This window comes from Scomber japonicus, chromosome 10 (genome assembly GCF_027409825.1).
Source record: "Scomber japonicus isolate fScoJap1 chromosome 10, fScoJap1.pri, whole genome shotgun sequence".
Classification (NCBI taxonomy): Eukaryota; Metazoa; Chordata; class Actinopteri; order Scombriformes; family Scombridae; genus Scomber; species Scomber japonicus.
The window spans coordinates 5,649,215-5,669,804 of NC_070587.1; the positions used below are offsets into that span (position 1 = coordinate 5,649,215).

At 39.5% G+C, this 20,590-nt stretch overlaps 1 protein-coding gene across 1 annotated transcript; it reads right to left on the reverse strand.

Moving 5' to 3' along the window:
* Nucleotides 1-6,213: 6,213 nt before the first annotated feature.
* Nucleotides 6,214-18,452, reverse strand: rspo1 (R-spondin 1). The gene is made up of 6 exons (XM_053326904.1): nt 18,217-18,452; nt 15,810-16,004; nt 12,900-13,043; nt 12,022-12,246; nt 6,787-6,876; nt 6,214-6,233 (listed from the first exon to the last, which is right to left on the reverse strand). The coding sequence occupies exons 1-6, from the start codon at nt 18,311-18,313 to the stop codon at nt 6,214-6,216; spliced, it is 771 nt and encodes a 256-aa protein (XP_053182879.1). The 5' UTR covers nt 18,314-18,452.
* Nucleotides 18,453-20,590: the final 2,138 nt, after the last annotated feature.

Here is a 20,590-nt window from a genome sequence, read left to right on the forward strand (position 1 = left end):
TCTTTTTTATTATAATAAATTTCATATGTGAATAATTGAATATAATGTCAGTTTGGGGCAGAAAAGTTATGGGTCCTCTCCTGCTCTCCCCAGAAAAGTCACACTTCCCACACTTCAGGACAATGAAAATGTATATAACACCCCCCTTTCCAACCCCCCAATGATATTCAGAAGGTCCCTGGATCCTTTCTTCCCACATACTGTAGGCTACTGGTGACCTCAAGGGTAATTTCTGAAATGGCAAATGGGTCATGTGTTTATAGCACCCCCTTGTGGTTAATACTTTCACTTGCAACAATGTATTTTGAGGTATCATATCTTCAACACACAAACTGACCGTAATCTGATTTTTATTGTGGGGTAAGAATTTGGAAATTAGATTATATTGATAAAGTTTGATCTACTTAAGCCCAAAATTTCACCTCATACCTCTAGCTGATTTGCTCTGCAGATTTTCATTTAACCCTTCCATACTGTTCATATTTGGGCATTTCACAGTATCCCTTCATAATTAGTCTCTATACATAATTCCCAACCCACAAATCTTTCATGTGTACTTCATCAGTCAGCAATACATTAATTTTTAATGAAGCTTTCAGAGAGCAGAAAGAGTGTAATCATAGTTTTTACGTTTTTTGGTCATGAAGAAAAAAATATTTACAGTCACACTATATAATGATCCAAGGTTATATAACACTGGAGAACATAACACTTTAAGTGAATAATGATGATGATGATGATGATGGATAAACAGTATTTTTGAATGGTGGTTTTTGGATTTTGAATAAATATCAGTCAAACACATACACACATATGTTCATACCCCGCTGGCCAGTCCGAGCTTGCTTATTAGCTGAACAAGAACATTTTTAGAAAGTTGAAATATTTCCATCCATTTTTGTATAATCAAGATTACATGAGGATAAGTCATCAAATTTCTGTGTTCTTTTCTTCTCTCAAATGTAAAAGAGGGTCAAATTAGACCCCTTAACAGTATGTAATAGTTAAAAAGTCTTGTAGAATAAGTAGTAGTCTGCATTGACCGTGCAAAAGGTTCATCATACAAAAGCTACATGCTACATACTAATAGTATGGAAATGTGTCATCCAAGTGGATTAATTTTAAGTAAAATATTTGAGTCTGAATATAGCACTGCTTGAATAACAATTATAATAACAATTATAATATCAAAGATTTTTCATTAAATATGTTTTCCATTCAAATGATCTTTTTCACCAGACCCATATCTACCTGTTTGCTTTCTTATTGCCTCTTGGGTTTGATGTTCGGTCTACAAAACATAACATACTATCTTTAGTTTTGTCCTTGAATGCACCAATCAGAAAACTGCAATGAAGTTATCATTGTCTTGGTAACTATAATCATCAAGCTAAATGTTTTTGGTGTTGTAACAGATTAGGTTTAAATCTTTGTAATTTTACTTTACTTTACCCAAGCAGCGTGAAAGGAAACCAACATATACTAAACTTTGGAAAACAGGCAGTTGTTATGTCAATAATACAAGTTCATAATGGATTAAATCACAATGGACTAAAATACACACTGTCCTTTGAGTACATGTATCTCTTTTCCTTTGTGATGTGTAAGATTTCAGTCTAACACCTCAGTTTATAACTCTATCTATATGGAATAATCATAAGAAGAAAAACACAATTGTTGTTAATTGCAAAGTACAGCACTGTGTGTACAGTACAGCACTCCCTCTCACTTATATTTTAGCTTTGTGAAAATGTAGTGCTGACTTTTTTCCAAAAGGGGGCAGTACATGTCAAGTATCATGAAGGCCACTCCACAAGGCTCTTCTTAGATTTCCCTGTCTTGTATCAGGAGTTTGGCACCTTTTTGAAAGCCTAAGAAATATTTCATTTACATCAGACTTCATAAATAGCAACTCATTATAAGTGCTATTTGTCCTGTGCATACTCTGGGTTTTCACATGCCCATTATAAAAATAGCATTGCGTTTTATTAATTCTCAATGGTGAAATAGCCCCTTTTTTGTATTTTTTGACAATCAGGGGATACAGCCCTGCAAAGGACATTATAGAAATTCAGTGGCTTTCTCAAAGACACTTGAACATCTGGGACCGACAAAGAATGCTGAATTTAAGTTTGTCAATTTAAGGAAATGTCCTTGTACTCTATGCCACTACAGTAAGATCCCTGGTGGGTTCTGATTTCAATTTCAAGTGATTATAAGTCTTTTAACTATCATCAGATGTAGATTTGTCTTTCTCACAAAATGTGTTGGCTTCCTCAAAACATGAAATAGTTTTGTTATTTTGATTTAGCAGCCCTACTTTTAAAGATATCTGTTGCTGATCAAACATGCCAGGCTGTCAGTGTTGATGTACAATTCTGTGGAATATTATTGAATCGAAGAGGACATTTTCTCTTTGTAGATTTCCAGACTCGACCTCTCAGATCTTGAGCCATAGAGAGAGGACGGTTGTAGAACTCTAGAGATGGAAATTATAATGGATGAGTGGGGTTGCTGACAGGACATCTCCAAAGACTGATCTTTAAAGAGCTGGAAGCCACTATAGAGTCCAGTAGATGCTGCTGGCAGTCAATGGTGACTCATGGAGACTCCAGTGGCCTCATGTACCCTAGACCTCTCATTCACCCAGCTGATGATAGAACATCCTCGGGAGTTTCCACAAGGATTATGTCATTTATGCTGTGCATTAGAATGGAAATAAAAAACACAAAAAAGGCACATTGTTGCATTCTGACAGGGCTTTCACAGCTTTAACACTTTTGACCAAGCAGAAAAATTAAGATAAACACGAGTAAGAGTTTTGAGATATTCACTTTTACCCAATATAGCTCAATAGAGGCTAATACATCTGTTTATTTATTTTATTTCATTATTCATTCATCAAATACTTATTTATACTATGTATTTGTTTCTGGTCGTCATGGCAATTAAAAAATCTCAATAGCATTATGTCTTTCCAAAACCCTGTCCCAGTCACTTTAGATAAGTCACAGATTTCACTGTGGACTTGTTCCAGGATTTCCTATTTTTGTAATGAAATGATGGTGTAATTATAACTTTAACATGAGATTGCATCTGAAAATGTTCTTTTTCCCCAAGTAAAATGTTGGTGCATTTTTAAATTGAGGTCTGTTTCACTCCAATACATATGAAACAATAAAACAATAAAAATCATGAGCATAGAAGTTGATACTTGACCTCAGGGACAGTGTGACAAAATAATTTCCACTCAGGGTCCACTCTCCACTATTTTCAGATCTTTCAATTGCATCTGACATTTGATATTTCATACATACTAAAGGGCCAGAATTCACTGATGAAGACCATGAGATGAGTATGAGAGCTCTGAAAAAACTTGTAAGTGTGCCTTTGGATTGTTATTGTGTTGTTATACAAGCCATATGGAGCAGAAAAACATTCATAAATTAGGTTTAGTTGTATTCTTGGGGTAATTTTTGTGTTCAAAGGATTGTAAGTCAGTTTAAGAATGATAGCAGGTTCTGGTTTTGAGTTTTGGTGTAGTGGTGGTGCCCTTTTGTTTATAGTTGGATCAGGGATATTGCATTTAGATCAAGCAGACATGGACTGGGTGTTCCCTATTGACGTGATGAACTCCCTGGGGCCTGGCATAAAGGCCAAACTAAAGTAATGAAATCATTCAGTGTTAAGGATCTTGGCAAATAAAGGGCGCCCATATACTCCAAAGATTTACCATTCATTTCTCTTGGAAAACATGGGAGTGGGGAACAAGAGAGTGAAAAAAGAGAGAGTGGGAGGTGAGGGAGAGCTCCGTCCAATGGAGCCAGGGTAAGAATTTATGGTCAGGAAGAGAGATGAATGTGTAATTTACGGTGCATACTCTACCATTCCCCCTGCCCTCCCCTTTGGTAATGAGAAACGGCTGTTTTGTTGTAGGGCCAAGGCATGGTATACCCCCTCCCTTCTGGCTATGACACACCATTAGTTTTTATTTCTGTCTCTGCTTTTACGACCCCTGCCCAGGCGCCAGCATTTGGCCTGAGATCGGAACCATCACACCATCTAAGCTCTTCCACCTCCCAAGATGGCCTCCCGTAGCTTGCGGAAGACCATGCCATAACTACAGAGGGCACATGGCTGGAGATGGATAGCAAGGAACTCCCGGCAGAGTATTTTTTTCCGGATGTTTTTAAGTTTTGATTGGGTTCGGGTCAGGGAATAAGAGATGGACACTTATGGAACAAATTTTCCCCCTGAAATTATGAAGGCAGCTCTACTGCGAAAAATACTGACACAAAATTATCATGACATTTCTAATTCACCAAGACGGACCTCCCTTAATTTGTATTTACTTAGTCTGTAATATGAATTAATGACTGCTGTCATTGTTTTATCCAAAACAGATTGATGATTGCGTTATCCTCTTAAAGAATTATTCTGCTTTGTTGCAAATTGGGTCTTATTTTCAAAGTTTTTGCCATTATTTCTATTGGTTATATAATTCTACCTCTTAAAGTAATTACTGATATTTGGAAACATAGCAACATCACTACAATGATCTGACTGGGCAGAAACACAAGCAGTCAGACAAGGCAGATTGAAAACAAGCCACCAGTTTAGCCAGATTATCTTAAATTTCTTAACCAATTTATTTGAAAATAAATCCAAAAGTGTCTGCCCAAAATGTCACTAATAATCTCTCTTTTGCAGGAGAAAACGGTGCACTAAACCAAGAAATTTGTAAAGTGTGATCGATTTTTGAGACAGTTTGGGTCATAATTTTGCAATTGATCTTTCTCTTTCAATTAAGTGTGGCTAACTTGAAGGTTTGTTTGAAACACATTGTGTCTCTTACCAGCCTGACTCACTAGGTTTCCAGACATCAGTATTTAACTTCAGTGCAATATGATTAGAAACAATGGAGAAAAAAAAGCCAAATCAATGAATATAAGACCCGAGTTTTGGGGAATTTAGCAACATTTTCAAGCCATCATAAGAATAGGCCTTATGTATAAACGTCATTATTGGAGAAGAACACCATTAGAGATCACTTGCAGACAAAATAAAACAGACTTGTTGCAAAATCAGTGTATGACTGAAGTTTTGTCAGCTTCATCTGAACTTTTATTTAGGCTTTCACAGAATAAGCTATACATGATAATATTAATACTTCATTTGTTTGCTGATAAACACAGTTTGACATATTCAGCATTACAATCCATAGTATGAATGAATAATGTAGCGTGTAACTTCTCCTGAAACTAATATCTTGTGTAAAGCAAACAGACCCCATGGAAAACACTTCTCTGTTTCTGCAATGCCATGAAGCCAGAGTATAAATGTGTAAAATGCAACAACTATTTTGAAACTTGAGCAGTAGGAAACATTATTGTTGTGCAAAATCTTTAGACCCTGTTGCAAACATACATGATTACTGAGCAGCTCATGATTTGATGGCTTATATAATAATCAGTGGCTTGTAGTTACTGCATATTTGATATATCATTGTGCATTTACATTTTGTTCCTCTTGTTTTCCAGACCCCATTCCTTCAATCTATGAGACCAATATTAACACACATGTGCAAAAGTAAACACACATGTACAAACAACTAACCTCTGTCGACAAACAACTTGGTTTCGTGCAGAAATGCATACAAAATACACAAACAAGCAGACTTTAGGTAGAGACAAACACACACACACATACGCTTGCATGCACAAAGGCACGCACATGCAACCTTGTACCCATGCAAATAATCATGTGTTATTATTCCTCATTTTCTGTGCAGAGTTATTTTCTGATACAAACACCAACATTTGATTTGAAACAAAACAACTAAGCTATCAAATAGCAAGAGTTTGTGTCAAGACACCGGAGAAGGATATGAGCTGAGCTCCAAGTAATCCTCCTCTACGTCTTCTCTTAGGCTTGTTTTGTAACAGATTCCCTCCTCGAAATATATAGAAGACCTTCTGTCCTCAGCAACCACAAATGATTTCCAGTGCCTTTCTTTTTGTTTCATCTAACAATAGGACATAAAGGTACAAAGACTTAATACTATTCATTGTCTTTACATCACGTACAGCGGCTGTTGAGAAAATCCATGTGCCACCTCTCACAAACACGAAACCAAATGAAGAACAGATTGTGATTAAAATCAGGCTGGAACAAAATACATCATAGAGCAGAGAAGAGACCCTTCATTCATTATCAGGCTTCCAGCTTGAATGCTGCATTTGAAACACAGGATCTGTTCTTAGTTCAAGAGTGACATAGGTCGGTTCATGACACGAATCGTGCTGAACCACAATCTTCAACGTGGCTTTGCTGTCCAACAGTGATCCCTCACAGTGGAATGAAAGTCAACAAGTCGGTCTGAGTACCACTAAGACACCAGTCTCTTCCAGATATGGTCATCTATTCAAAAAGCTCTTGGAAGCCTTTTGTGTTGCAGCAATCCTCCAGTTCTCTTTGCGCATTGTCTACAATGCATAGCAGCATTAATCCATTCCTTCATCACTTTCATCTTTTTCAAGTTCTTTATGTTTGGCTGGCGCTGCTGGGTGAGGCAGTGTCTGTTTTTTTCTCAGCCTCATCCAGCAGGCATTCGAGTTTAGGTGACAGAGCTGGTCGTAATGCTGGGAGCAGTGGTGGTCCTGCTCTGGCCTTTTCTCCTCTTCCCACCTCCCCCTCCCCCTCCTCCTGCTCCTGCTCCTGCTCCTGTACCTCCACCACCACCTCCTCCACCTCCTCCGCTTCCTCCGCCTCCACCTCCCCCTCTACCACCATCTTTGCCTTCTCGCACTCGTCCACGCACGTTCTCCCTCTCTCTCCTGTTTGCATCATCTTGTCGGTCCCCCTTACCCTTCTTGTCTGAAATGAGAAAATGGAGAGAACATGATTAATAGATTGCATTATTACTCAAATAAACCTTGTAAGACATCTGTCATCATCGGATGTTGTATGTAAAAGTGCCTCCGCTTGGCTAAACAAAACTGCAAACATGGATTCCTGAGGGATGAGAGTAGATGATAAGGGATGTGTGTTGAATCAAGACTTGCAGTTGTGTGGTTTTTAATGCAGGCAAAACAAGTATAAATAACGCACATTAAATCCAGGATTCTTCATAAATGCCAGCATGATCTATGACAGCAGCCAGTGTGCCACAAAGGGCAGACGGAAAATAATGAAACTTACAAAATAACTATAAAATATTATATCTGAACATTTAGTTTTTAGACTTGTAAGAAGCCTGACTTTATGGATGTGAATGTCAGGGTTCACTCCTTCCACTACTTTGGTCTAGAGTCAAAAATCCCAACAACTGTTGGATTGATTACAACAACATTTATGGTTATAGACTTTGGTGATCATTTGACTTTTCCTCTAGCGCCACCATGAGGTTCACGTTTGTGGTTTTTGAGTGGAATAGCTCAACAACTATTGGATGGATTTCCTGGAATTTTGGTGCAGACATTTACACTTCCCTCAGGATGATCTTTAATAACTTTGATGATGCCTTAACCTTTCATCCAGTGCCATCAAAGTTATAGTTTATCCAATACTGCTGTGCCTGAATACAGCCTTATAGAGCTGCTAGTAAAGCTTCAGGATGTTAGTTGTGTCAATTTCAACAGGTACTTACACACTTGATCCACTACACACACACAATAAACCTCTGCCCATTCTCTCTCTACTGGTACTCTTGTATTAGGATTCACACCTGTCGTATATCTTTTGGGAGCCACTCTGCAATGAACAGCCAACTGGGATCACCTTAATAATCCCCAAGAAAACCATTCTACTTAACTGGAAAAACAGACACAACCTCTTTAGTATCCCAGTGGCTTCACTTACTATCTGAACACACTACAATGAAATGACTCAAAGCAATAACTAGAAATACCACCTCATGGTTGTATGCATTCGCCTATCAGTCAAGTTGCAGTTTATATTCATATCTCTGCAGAAGAGACTTTGAAGGAATTTAATTAAAAGGTACTAAGTGTATTGTCTGGCTAAATGGAAGTTATCACTATATTAACATCTATGATTCCAGTGATAAAGCTGCCTTCACTTACTGACTATTTGGATATAAAATGGCATCACGTCATTAGACATCTGTGTTATACTTTATCATAATTAGCATATGAACTCTTGAGTTATTGCCATAAACATATTTTTTGAGGTCCCATTGAGCTTGACCTTTGACCACCAAATTCTAATGCTATGAGATTCCCTCCACGTATTCCTGAGATATCGCATTCACAAGAATGGGATGGATGGAAGGACGCACGTATAAATAGGCAGACAGACAACTACTTTGAGTTTGTGGGGTGCCTCAGTAGTCGCTGCAATGTGCTACAGTAGCCTTGGGGGGGTCGCTTCCAGGACCTCCAGCTGAGAGAAAAACCAAACTAAACCAAAACAACAAAAAAAACAACAGACACCACTGGCAGATCTGGCTCACACTGGAAGGTTCGGGATCCCTTTCTGAAAGGGACCATATGATCTGGATCTGAAGTACACTCTCAAGGGTCAGGATGTAATCATAGGCAGACCAGCTAAGTGTGCTGTGTGTGTGACCAATAGTCCCAACCTACCTGACCTCTACCTGAGTCCTAGCAGCCCCTCTTACAATCACAGTACACAAGACGCAATGCTACAATCCTGATTTATTCTTATCTTATTTTGTATTTGTCTCCTTCTTGCTTCCGTTTTTTTGGTTTTGTTTGTTTGTTTGTTTTATTTTAGGGTTTTGTTAAGTATTGTGTAGTACTTGTAATATCATTCTGTTCTGTTTCAATGCACTAATTAAAATGAAAAAAATAATTCACACCTGTCACACATTTCAGGAGTATAATTGTTCTCCAATTAAAACATCCATCCAGTCACAGTTAATGTGCAACAATGACCTGTTCTGGAAAGGAAAGGGTTTAGTTCTGCTGCTGATTTGAAAATGCAGCACGTGTACAGACTGTAAGTGCACTCAGCACAGTCATGTGACACAAATTTCGGTCACATAAATCACCTTAAACTTCACTTCTGGTATAATGAGTTAAACATTGTCAAGAGCCCAATAATGGCCCATAAGGACATGAAGAGCTTCCACAAAGTGGAAATAGACTTTATGTCTAATATCAGATGACTATTGTTTAGGCTGCACTCAAAACTATTCAGTTTTGTATATTGGAGGCAGGGTAGTTACAGTGGAGGATGTTTGTTATGAACTTGCGCGTTGAGAGTCTCAGCACATCCTGGAAACTGAGTGAACACGTGCCAAGGGCTGGACAGTGTTCACTACGCAGTTGACAACAGCAAGGCTTATGGCGCCACCATGTTTGTCTACTGCTGTGCAGTAATAACTGTAGGTCTGTGTTTATTTCCCTACCAGCATTTTTAAACTTGTTGTACAAACAGTTATGATTCTTTGGTTTAAGCGCAAAGTAGAAAAGAAAGAGCCCAAAGGTATAATATTTCCCAACACAGCCAGTGAAAATCATTATATGGTGATGAAGTACATTCATAGTAGTCAAATGTGGACAGACCTAACACAAAAAACATTTATTCTCCGCAGCCCCATTCCCCTAAACTGAAAACTGGAAGGCTCTGTCCCACACAGTAATGCAAAAAAAAAAAGAATAATTGTGAATCTTTTTTGAGCCATTAGAACCAAAATGATAAAAACATAACTGCTGAGGTCATTTGGTTAGTTGGCTCCATGGTTAGCTCATGTCGTATGAAGGTTTTATGTCCACCATGCTCAATGTTTATGTGTTGTCTTGAATCAATAAACATATTTCTGACCATTTTTGGCCACTATTCAAACAAACACTTAATACTGAGCAGTAATAGTTTAAATTTAAATCAATGAGGTACAATGAAGGAGAGTGGAGCCTGAGTGAAGTAAAGGGTCCTTACACACACTCTGAAACATCTGAGCTGATGTGCTTACTGTGTAAGGACTTAATTACTTCTCTAACAAATCACTAATGGAGCCAAGAGAGGGGGACTCCATCAGTTTATGACAGCCCTGATTGCACCTCCTCCATCCAAACTAAACAATTTTGCCTGACAAATGCAATAACACATCCAAAAAATTCTGTTTTCGCGTGAGACCCTTTTGTGGAACTTCAGGAAAAGGGGAAAAAATTTGCAGCCAGATCAACACAAAGCGTGAGCTCTGTAGACCACTAAATCACTAATGTTATACAAGGTCTGCCCCCTGTGTTTTATATAGCTAGCGTGCCAGCCAACTCCCACAGATGAATCCAAAGCTGAGCTCTTTTTGCACGGAGTGAGTTTACCCACATGAACTGGTTCACCAGAGTCATGGTACTACCACCCATGAATTACCTGGGAGAGAAAAATGTATTTCTGTGCATTGTGACAGAAACATTTTTCGTCTTATTTCCATACAAATGAATTTAACAGTATTAGTAGCGCAATCCTGCATTTCAATGGGAGAGCTTTTCAGTATCCACAAAGCTTCTACTCTCGTCAGGTGACACCTCACACATGTCATTCTTGCCTTTATGATATAACCTATCTTTGCTCCAAGCACAGAAATTTGGCAGTCAACTTAGCAGTTTTAGAGGGCAGTTTATAATATTTCAATGCTAATTATTCTTCTGAACCCAAGGCTGAAATTCTTTCCAGGAAGCAGGCGTCAGACAAAGTAAATTTGCTTCTCATTTCTCAAATTGTGCTGTCACAGCCTGTTCACCGAAGAGCCGGCTCCTTACTGAGAAAGTACAAGCTGTGTCCGCCTCCTTTCCTCTAGACATGACCACAGATCTATATGTCAACAATGTCAGATCATGTTCTGCTATTTAGATTAGAGCCCTTAAGTAACTGTAGTAGAGGATGCTAGAATATGCATGTTTACTCACATATATCCAGGCATATCATCTGTTACATGTACATGTTGCAACATCTGTACAGTTGCCAACACTGTGAAATATTGTTACGCAATGCTCCTGCTGTGCCACAAAATCCCCTAAGCGTGCCACTGTCCAATAAAGTCCTTAAATACTGCTTGTTTAGAGTTCTCTTAGTCCTTGTAAATAAGTGTAAGTTTCCAACTTTGGTTGAACTTGGCCCATTATACAAAACAGGTTAGTGTCTGGTGACATTTGGAGAGAAAGAAATTTGCTTACAACTCTTCATTAGCAATAAATTCTTTGCAGTTCAAGAGAACAAACCCAATAACTTCAATTAATATTGATTAACAACAGCTCTACTCTTATTTCTTTGTTTCGTAAGGTTTACGATCCAAACACAACGGCTGGTAAATATTTGATTTCTATGCTTCAATAAGGACAAAACGTTTAAAAGCAAATAACCAGAATCATTGCTGTTTTTGTTGCACTTTTCATCCAATAAACTCTGGACCAACAGGCCAGATCCGTCATTTATAAGCCTTAGCTGCGAATGAGGCCAAGAGCGACTAATAAGCTGTTATGAAAGTTGATAATGGCCATTGACTGGTGAGAATGACTGTTAACCTGCTGGAGAGCAAGCTGCTGTGTGGATGATAAGAGCCCAAGCAAACATGTCATGGTCGTGTAAACCTCACGCTTCAACGGTCTTCAGAACAAATAGCTCTTTCTAGCTCTGATCCTTGTCCAGCTTCGCAGTGCGTAATGTCCGCCCTTCATCTGCTTGGCTCGTAGATGGAGTTTATTGTTTACATGCTGAGAAGTCAAGAGATTCTGTATCCTTCTGTGAGCTCAGCCAAACCAAACCCAATCAACACGCTGCGGGTCACAGACACACTGGCGGGAATGTGGGCCTTTGAATGTTGAGTAATAGTTCCATCAGTCATCATATTAACTGATGGAGGCATTTCATGAGGCACATAGAGCCTAGTGCTTGTTCATGTTATCTGAGTACTGTCATCAGAGTATATTAAATACTTAGCAATGCTGTACTTTATCATTATTATATTATATAATTTGTAGTCTCTGCTATCTGTTATTTCCTACTCAGTGTACATATCTGTATATTTGTGTTTACCTTTCGCACAGGGTGTCTTGGGCACGACACACTTTTTTTTCTCTGTCTGTGGAGTACAGGTCTGTGAGGGTACAAAGGCCGGGGAGGTGTCCGGGCTGTGGACTGGTGGAATGGGTGTACGAACCCTAGACTGCGAGCCTTTTTTAAATCCACATGTTTTATTCTTCTTCATGCAGGAACCCCATTGACTCCACTCGCCCAGTTCGCAATCTCCAGTACGCTGACCTAGAAAAAAAAAGGGGGACAAAGAGTAAAGTATTGAGTGAGTCGTCCACCGCTCCAGCGTCTCACATTTGTTTTGCAGCCTTGCTGTCTGCTTTTTACAGCTCAGCAGTTTTAGCTGAGGCTAATGAGTTTAAGTAATTTCTAAATCTGCAAACAATTTTAGCTCTGTCCTTCTCTAGAGAGAATGGACAGAGGCGGTTGCTATAAATCTGAAAATGTACCAAAAACTTAGGACTATCAAGTATTCTGTGTTCAAAACAAAGGCTACTTTTTAGGGCCACATGTATATTCTCTGGGGGCCAGCAGGGTCAGTTTAGAGGAACAGTGAGTTAAGCCAAAAAATTCATTTCAGGGCTCCAGGTTTTTGCTGATCTGAGCCAAGATGCCTGCATTAATGCTGTCGTTTCTAACTTATGACAGAATTATTTTCAACAGAAAGAAAAAGAACAGGAGGGGAAGCTCAAGAGATCTTGTTATTTTTTCTCAAGAGTTCAATTCCAGACAGCTGAACATTGCTGGCTGCTTAGATGAAGTGATGAATATAATAAAGGTTGATTCAACATGTGGCTCACACCTTCAAGCTGCCACATTGCAGAGGGTAGCTTTCAAATATGATGCAGTTTCTAAATGGTAGAAGTTTAAAGATCACTCACCAACACACTCCATGGTCTCATTGACGGTGCGCTGGCCTGGAGGGCAGCTGACATAACATCGCCCACTGTGTGAATACAAGCCCTCCTTACATTTTGTGCAAAAATTGCGATTGAAACACGCTTCACAATTGTCTATTTTACATTCTGGAAAACACAGGAGAGAAAAAAGAAAAGATAAAATCATTTCAAAGTCACATTATTTCTGAGTATTGTTTTGTTCATTTCATTGGCTTCAAATAATCATTCTTGTTCATGAAAATCTCTGGTTAATACACAGAATCTGGAATATTGACTGTGATTTTGGCTGTAAAAAAAGCAAATGGTTCTCCAGAGAGAGGACAAGAGGGACTTGAATTTTATTTCCTCTGAGAGATTTATTACTGATTAAACTACACAGGATCTATTTAGGGGAATATTTCACGAGTAACACTCTTCTCTTAAAAACATATGCACCACAGGCCTTGTTTTTTTGGAAAGTGGGTGTTAATGAGTCCAGCCAGTGTATCGCTTCAGTGGGTTTCTCAAGAGTGGGTCTCTCCACACTTCAGACTCATTAAAATCTCTGACTCCCCAGTCTAACAAACAACTTCTTGAAATATGGATAATTACAAACATGGGGGGATAAAAACCAGACATCTTAAAAGACTCCCAAAAGCTTTGGTCTCATCTTGAAAGGCACTTCCTTATTCTGACCATTCATTACATCTGTAATTTCCCTCCCTGGACAAAAACAGCAGAGAAAAATAGAAATATGTAAAATTGTGTCAATATACTATATGTGAAACATATCCAGATCTAGACTCATTTTGCTCATGTGGGCTGAACTTAAGAATGTCTTCTCTACAGCTGGTCCAATGCCAAGGTCAGAAATGATCTAACACTGGATCCTCACTGGGACTTTAATGTTCTTGCCTCCTGCTCCCAATTACTATTTTTAAGCCCTTGACAGCTAAATTGACAGTACTGACGTTTGCAGCCCTATAATGTAAGACAAATGTTGCTAACAAGACATTCTAGGATGACATGTATGAAGTCAGATGATTGTATAATAACCCAGGTTAGCCACTGAGGGCCTCTGAAAAGAATTTGCAGAGTATTCAGCCCTCTCTGCAACAAATCAAGATAGTGAAGAACGCATTGAAATAATATAAAACAAATTCCAACATTTAAAACAAACGTTTAAGGTATATATAAACTCATTTGTGAGTGCCTACATTTTTCTTTATGAAAATGCAAAAATTAAAATTTCAAGACTCTACTGTTAGAACGACATTTTGTATGCAGAAATTCCTAAATAAAACTATATAAATCTGAAGGTATTCTACCTCACAGTATAAGGTACTGTAAAAGATTACCATCATTATAATCACAAAATAACAGCTCCACTTTTCTAAATCTGAAATATCAAATTATAAAAAATATTGCATCATCGTCAGGGTTATGAGTTTACTCTGCATGGGGAATGTAACCTTTGGGTTAAACATTATTTGGTGCATCTGACAGATATTATGTGATGTAGGCAGTCAAGCAAAAATCTTGAGAGAGGAGAATACCCTGCATTTTTCTTCTCGTAGCAGAATAATCACTACAGGCTGCTGGACATTGTAGCTGCCCACCACATATCTACACCTGCAACTATCTTGAAGAAATGAATACCATTGAACAATCAGAGAGAGAGAGAGAGAGAGAGAGAGAGAGAGCTTGAGGCAATAATCAACAGTATAAATCCACAAATTCTGTGGTATGAATGGTAGTAACAGTCGTCTAACAATGTACTTATTGCATAATTTCACAACAAATGTTTTTTAAAGACTGATAACGATATGAGCAAAAACCTTTTACTTGGTTACTCACTTACAAACTTCAGAGGCTACATATAGTATTTATATGATATAGTAAAGTATCAGAATAAAAAGTGTGTAAAAGTGAAAGCATAACAAACATGGATTGTGGCCTGGCATGAACCCTGCACATGAGGGCCAAATAAAAAACACAGACATCCTCTCAAAAACAGACAAACAACAATGCATTAGAAATGTTTTTGTTGGGATTTTGTTCCAATCCTGTTTTCTGCCCACGCATAAGGAGAAACAGACAACAGACTGAGGTGCTGGCACTCCTCCGCTAAAAGTATGGGACTGGTGCCACCAGAACCAACTAAGTAAGTTTCGTAAGTGCTGTGAATGTCACCACCCTTTCACACACCTTCCACATGAGCCAAACCTGCCTATAACCATAAATGAAGAACAATTCAATTAAAAACTGTACTGACTTTCTACTAGTTCAGCTAAATATTAACTGTACCATCTGTGTCCATTTGCACAGGGAGAAGTAGCAGACACTGAAGGATTTCATCAATTGCTCACTTATAACTACTGGTTACTTGCCACTTGCCCCTTATTAGCATGTATTACTAATAAAAGAGTGAATCTTATGCACTCAAAAACCTGAAAAACAGCAGCACAGATTGTTTTAAAGAAGATAAAACAGCACAAAATAACATGGGTGTGTGTAAAAGGGTGTGCCAAAAGTAAGATGCCTATTTTGTAGATGAATACTTTGGTCCTTTTTATACGGAAAAAGCAGTCTAACTGTGTGGAAATATACAGATGAGATACACATCACAAGACAAAAAACTGGTAGGGTATCCCTGCACTCCTCTAAATACCCACATATTGTACATAAACACAAGATGATGAGCCAAAAATAAACAGTTTGTTTACACTTTCAGTCGAGTGGATTTTTACAGAGTAGAGTGTTACCAGAGTTAGCTCGAGCCTGCATGTATTTGGAAAATCCCAGATGTTATCTACAAATTCAATATGCCCATAGCAACATCTTGTTGATATAACGGGGACACTTGCACTATCCCATGGTCAAGAGTCTTCTACAACACAAAGCAAAACTCACGGGTGCATCTGTTGTTGCCTTCTGGGTTCCTCATGCCAAAGTATCCCATGGGGCAGGAGGCGAGGCACACGCCTATCTGACGGATGTCATTGCGCTCCAGGAAGATGAAGAGCTTGGGCTTACATTTAATGCAGCCGTTATACTCAGAGCATCTGTCACAGCCTTTGGGGCAAGATGGTGGCCCCTCAGTACTAACTGTTGAAAAAATTAGATAAACAGAAAGAAAGGAACAGTCAGGTTGAGGTAGACAACAGAACAGCATGGTGTACCATCACATGAAAAGATAGATTGTTTCCAGCCTGATATGAATTTTAATGAGGAAATTAAAAAGGGAATGTGTCAACATTCAGCCCTTGAGAACAACATCAGGCAACTTTAATATTTTGCTGGCATCTCCACAGATCCAGTCGTAAACCTGCCAGCACTTTATCACTCCAACAAGCAGGGGTTAATGCTTGCAGCTCTAACCGGGGGCCAGGCCAAACATCTTTGTTTGAACAGTTACTCACTGTTTACTTCAAACTGCTTGCCGGAGATCCTTAACAGATTTTCATTTGGAGAAACCCGGGTAATTGGGGTTGACATCCGAGCAAAAGCCAGTCAATATCAGGCGACTAACATCACACAGGGTCTCCACTGAGGTCAGTCAGAAATTATCTGGGCATCAGAAAAGTGCAATGGGGACGGACATGGGCAAGAATTGAATACTGGAAGTGCAAAGTCAGTGTTTTTCAATAGTGATAAAAACCAGCAAGTATCCTCTGTCAGAAAATGCACTACAGATGAATTTACACTTCACTTCCTTGTAATCCCAGGTTTTGACATTAATCCAATTCCCTCATCTTCCAAAAAGGCAAAGAAATCGTGTGCCTAGCCAGTTATCTAAATAATTTCTAGGAAAAGTGTGTCAAAGTGCACATCTTTTTTCTAGGAGCCATTCAGAGACAAAACCACAGTCGTCAGAATTGATTTACAGTCCCGTACTGTATCAGCTCTAAATATAAATACTCTCACACAGCCATCCATCTGCCGTTCTGCCTCCCAGAGATAAGTCAGATGGTAAAAGCGTTAAGAGGGTTCGTCCATGAACAGATTATATGCATGAGTCACGGTAACCTAAAATGCAGCAATTACAGCCAGGTCTTATTGCTCACTAATAATGATAAAAGTAATAGGTTCTAGGGAGTAAAATTGAACCGCAGCAGAGGGGAGTGTATGAAATCATAGAACGTGGTATTGGAAACTGTTTATGACTCGTGGCGGGTTAAAAAAAGAGGAATTTTTTTTGCTGTCTAGATTATGAGGGGCAATACCAGCTTCCCTCCTCTCTGATTGCTTCAGTTTGATCTCTGCATGACACAGAATTAATTCAGAGAGAGAACACAGAAAGCCCGCGGGGAGGAAAACAAGTCCCTCTGTCGTCAGCTATTTGCCTACCAGGATGGGCGGTTGAAGAAAACACTGAATCTGATGACATTTAAGATGCAAAAGCTGTAAATCAAGAGGTGTTAACCACAAAACCATTCCATAGCTGGAGGGGAAAAGCTTCAAATGACTGTGACGCAGTAGAGGGCGCTCATGTATATGGTGACTGACCCAAATCTTTCTGTCCTCATCGCAATGGCACAACACAAACTGTGTCAGTATTTACTGTCACATCGCACATATATATGACTGCATATATTGTAAAAATATTCAATTTTTATCACACAAACAACAGTTCTTCTTTCCACTATGTGTGACTTTAATAACACCACATCTGTTACTGTGGCCAGTCTTGGTATTATATGAATTCTGGTTCGCAGAGGTTGGGCTGAAGCTGGCGTAGACTGAAAGTTCCTCGTGTGTAAAGGAAGAATTATTTCAAAGCTGACAGTAACACCAGCACTGAGGCTCTGAGGCCAGAGATATACTACAAGTAGGCCTGAGCACCATCTTTGTGGTTGCGTGAGGTCAGAAAAATGCTTACAACAACACAGGCAGCACGGTCCAATTGAGAGCTTAGAACTGTCAGGTACTCATTCCATTATGTGCCCACAGAGCCAGACACAAAAAGAGCAATGGCTTTGAGGGCGAATCCATCAAAAACCCCTCTATAAACAATCCTAATACCCATAAAAGTTTTACATAAACTGAGAGAGGCATAATCTTAAAAAGTGGAAGAAAGACGAGCCATTCAGGGGGAACACTGAACCTAACATAACCTGCCTAGGAAAAACAAATACGGATGATGAGAAAATAAACAAAATAAAATGTTATCTTTACTTTGCTCGTTAAATGTTTATAAGACATCCACCACCACTGTGACTCAGACCACAGTAACGAAAGGCAGCAGGCTGAAGAGGAAGAAAAGAAAAAAAAAAGAGATCAAAACACACTGAAAAAGAGAAAAATCTGGGGAACTCACCCCGTCTCTGCCTTCTCGCCTTAGAGAGCTTCAGAGCATCGCTGTGACCCATGGAGCTGAGGAAGACCATTGCCAGTGCCACCAGTCCCAGCTGCATAGTCCCTGTTGCCTTCCCGGCCTCGCAGGGTCCCCCCCTGCAACCAGATGGATCAGGTGGGGGGGCCCCCTTCCTCTGTGGGACAGGTGGATCCCTCTGCTTCTGGGACAGATGATCCCTCCTCTCTGCTCTGGCACTGCTCTTCTTCACTGCCTGTCTCTCCCTTCTCCCCCCCCCCCTCTGTCTTTCTGTATCTTTCACTCTAGTGGCTGCTACGTTCGCAAGTCTGTGTAGTGGAGGGTGATTCTGCGGTTGTAAGTCCAAACAAGCCCGAGGCACAACAACCCATCACGCTGGTGGTAGTACTGGCAAAGGGAGTAGACAGAGCGGGATTGGAGGATGGTGAAGGAGGGTGTTGGGGCTGTGCAGAGGATGAAGAGGAGGAGAAAATGGAGAGGAGATTGTCGAACTTCTGGTGGTTCAACCCATGAAGCTTGGGGTGGGCTGGCAGGGAAGCAGGAAACCCGCTCTCCAAGGAGGGTTTGTTGTCAGCGAGTGCCTAAGCTCACACGCATGTGTCTTATTAAAGATGCTTTGAGGAGGCACTAAAATATGGATGCAGGTTCTTGACTACAGTATGTGTGACAACACATGTGCTTGTGCCAGGACCTGCTGAGGTAAAAAAAAGGAGGCAGAGAAGACAGAAAGATGAGGGACAATGGTTGGGAGAATGGTTGTTGCAGGTTAACAGGGTGAAAATTTAACCGTGTACCATCAACATTTAAAGCAAAATTTACATCCTTAAGTTATTAGCATTCAGTTTTGCAACTTGGCTACATTATTTGGCCAAAACAACAATAATTCAAAAATGATACATACTTTTAACATCGCAAATCTCAGCATTCCAAAGTACTAAACTCATGACTGATTCATTCAAAGGATCAGTCCTGGAACAAGGAAACATAAAAACCGCAAACACTTTAGGGTCACGGCACTCAAAGCTATATTTGGATTTGGATGATAAATTGAGCATGTTTAGCATGTCCTTTTGAAAATTCATTGTAGTCAGCTCTTTCTGGGAAATGCAACACATACTTGGACTGAAGAACTTTGTAATATTTGGTGCTCAGATCTTTTTTAGATAGTGTCATGTGCTGCTGTATTTACAGCTCTTGTGTGAATAGGACACATAGAACATGTTAGGATCTGAGCAATGGGAGGTCCTCCCTCGCAGCTCAATAAAGAAAAATAAGACCATATTTGGCTGCTGAGTTAGTTGTGGCTCTGAATCACACAAAGGACAATGCCATTTGGTGCATCTAAACATTCTAGCAGGAAACATTACATTCTTTGTTAAAGTATAAATCAAAAAGGGCAACAAAAAAAATCTGATTTCATGTATACTTCCAAGATGGATTTTGTTTCTATTGGTATGAAGAAATTCAGATTTTTTTCATGTCCCAGTGATAATGACAAAACATACTCAATTGTGAGGAGAGACAGACAGGACCCTTAAGTACATTATTAAAACATGTATTTTTATTACTCAAGTAACTATATAATATGAGTTAAATTGAGTTTAATAGAACTGCTGGTGACTGAGGGAATCTGTTGTAACTAGCTGATGCATAATCAGTAGAAGATGACACACACATGCAAGATTTATCAATCAAGACTCATATTCAATAAAACGAAGCTCCTTATTACAATCCAACAGCTTGGCGTTGTGCTTAGAATACACTGTGTCATCTAACAAAGGACAGAGATACTTGTATCTTCTCCTAAATGAGAAACATGTCAGACTCACCAGTAAGTTTATTTACGTCATATTACTTAATGACTCACAATATCACTGACACCTTTCCGATAAAGTCATATTTACAGGAAAGAGCCAAAAAAGTGGCACAGCCGGTCTTCTGCGACACCTGTTAGTTACTCAAGAGCGTGTTGACTGCTAAGTTTCTGGATCGGTCAGAACTGAACCTTTCCAGTGCTGAGTCACTCACAACATGTGCCAGAAGTCTCTGTCATATCCCGGCAATCCCACGACTCTGTGTAGCATGCCAAAAGCTCACCTCGGCCCATCCGTATCTGCTCTCACACACTATGGCGATAAGAGACAGGACCGGGCTGTTAACTTAGTAAGAGATGAGAAATGAGAAAGTGATTGCTGTAGTCGTAGTCCTTTTGTACTGCAGATCCTTTTTGTTAACATGCCACACGACAAACAGTTGCCTCACCAGACAACTGTTTGGTGGTGCTACTATGGCACCTGTGTATGTTTTAAAAATTCTTCCTCTGCTCCCTCATCCATTTAACTGGCACATGCAGTGTATG

Coding starts and splice junctions, on each gene's coding strand:
- rspo1 (XM_053326904.1), bottom strand. CDS start 18,313: ATGCAGCTGGGACTGGTGGCACTGGCAATGGTCTTCCTCAGCTCCATG. Junction 16,005..18,216: donor GGCGAGAAGGCAGAGACGGG/GTGAGTTCCCCA, acceptor TTTTTTCAACAG/TTAGTACTGAGGGGCCACCA. Junction 13,044..15,809: donor AGGCAACAACAGATGCACCC/GTGAGTTTTGCT, acceptor TGTGTTTTCCAG/AATGTAAAATAGACAATTGT.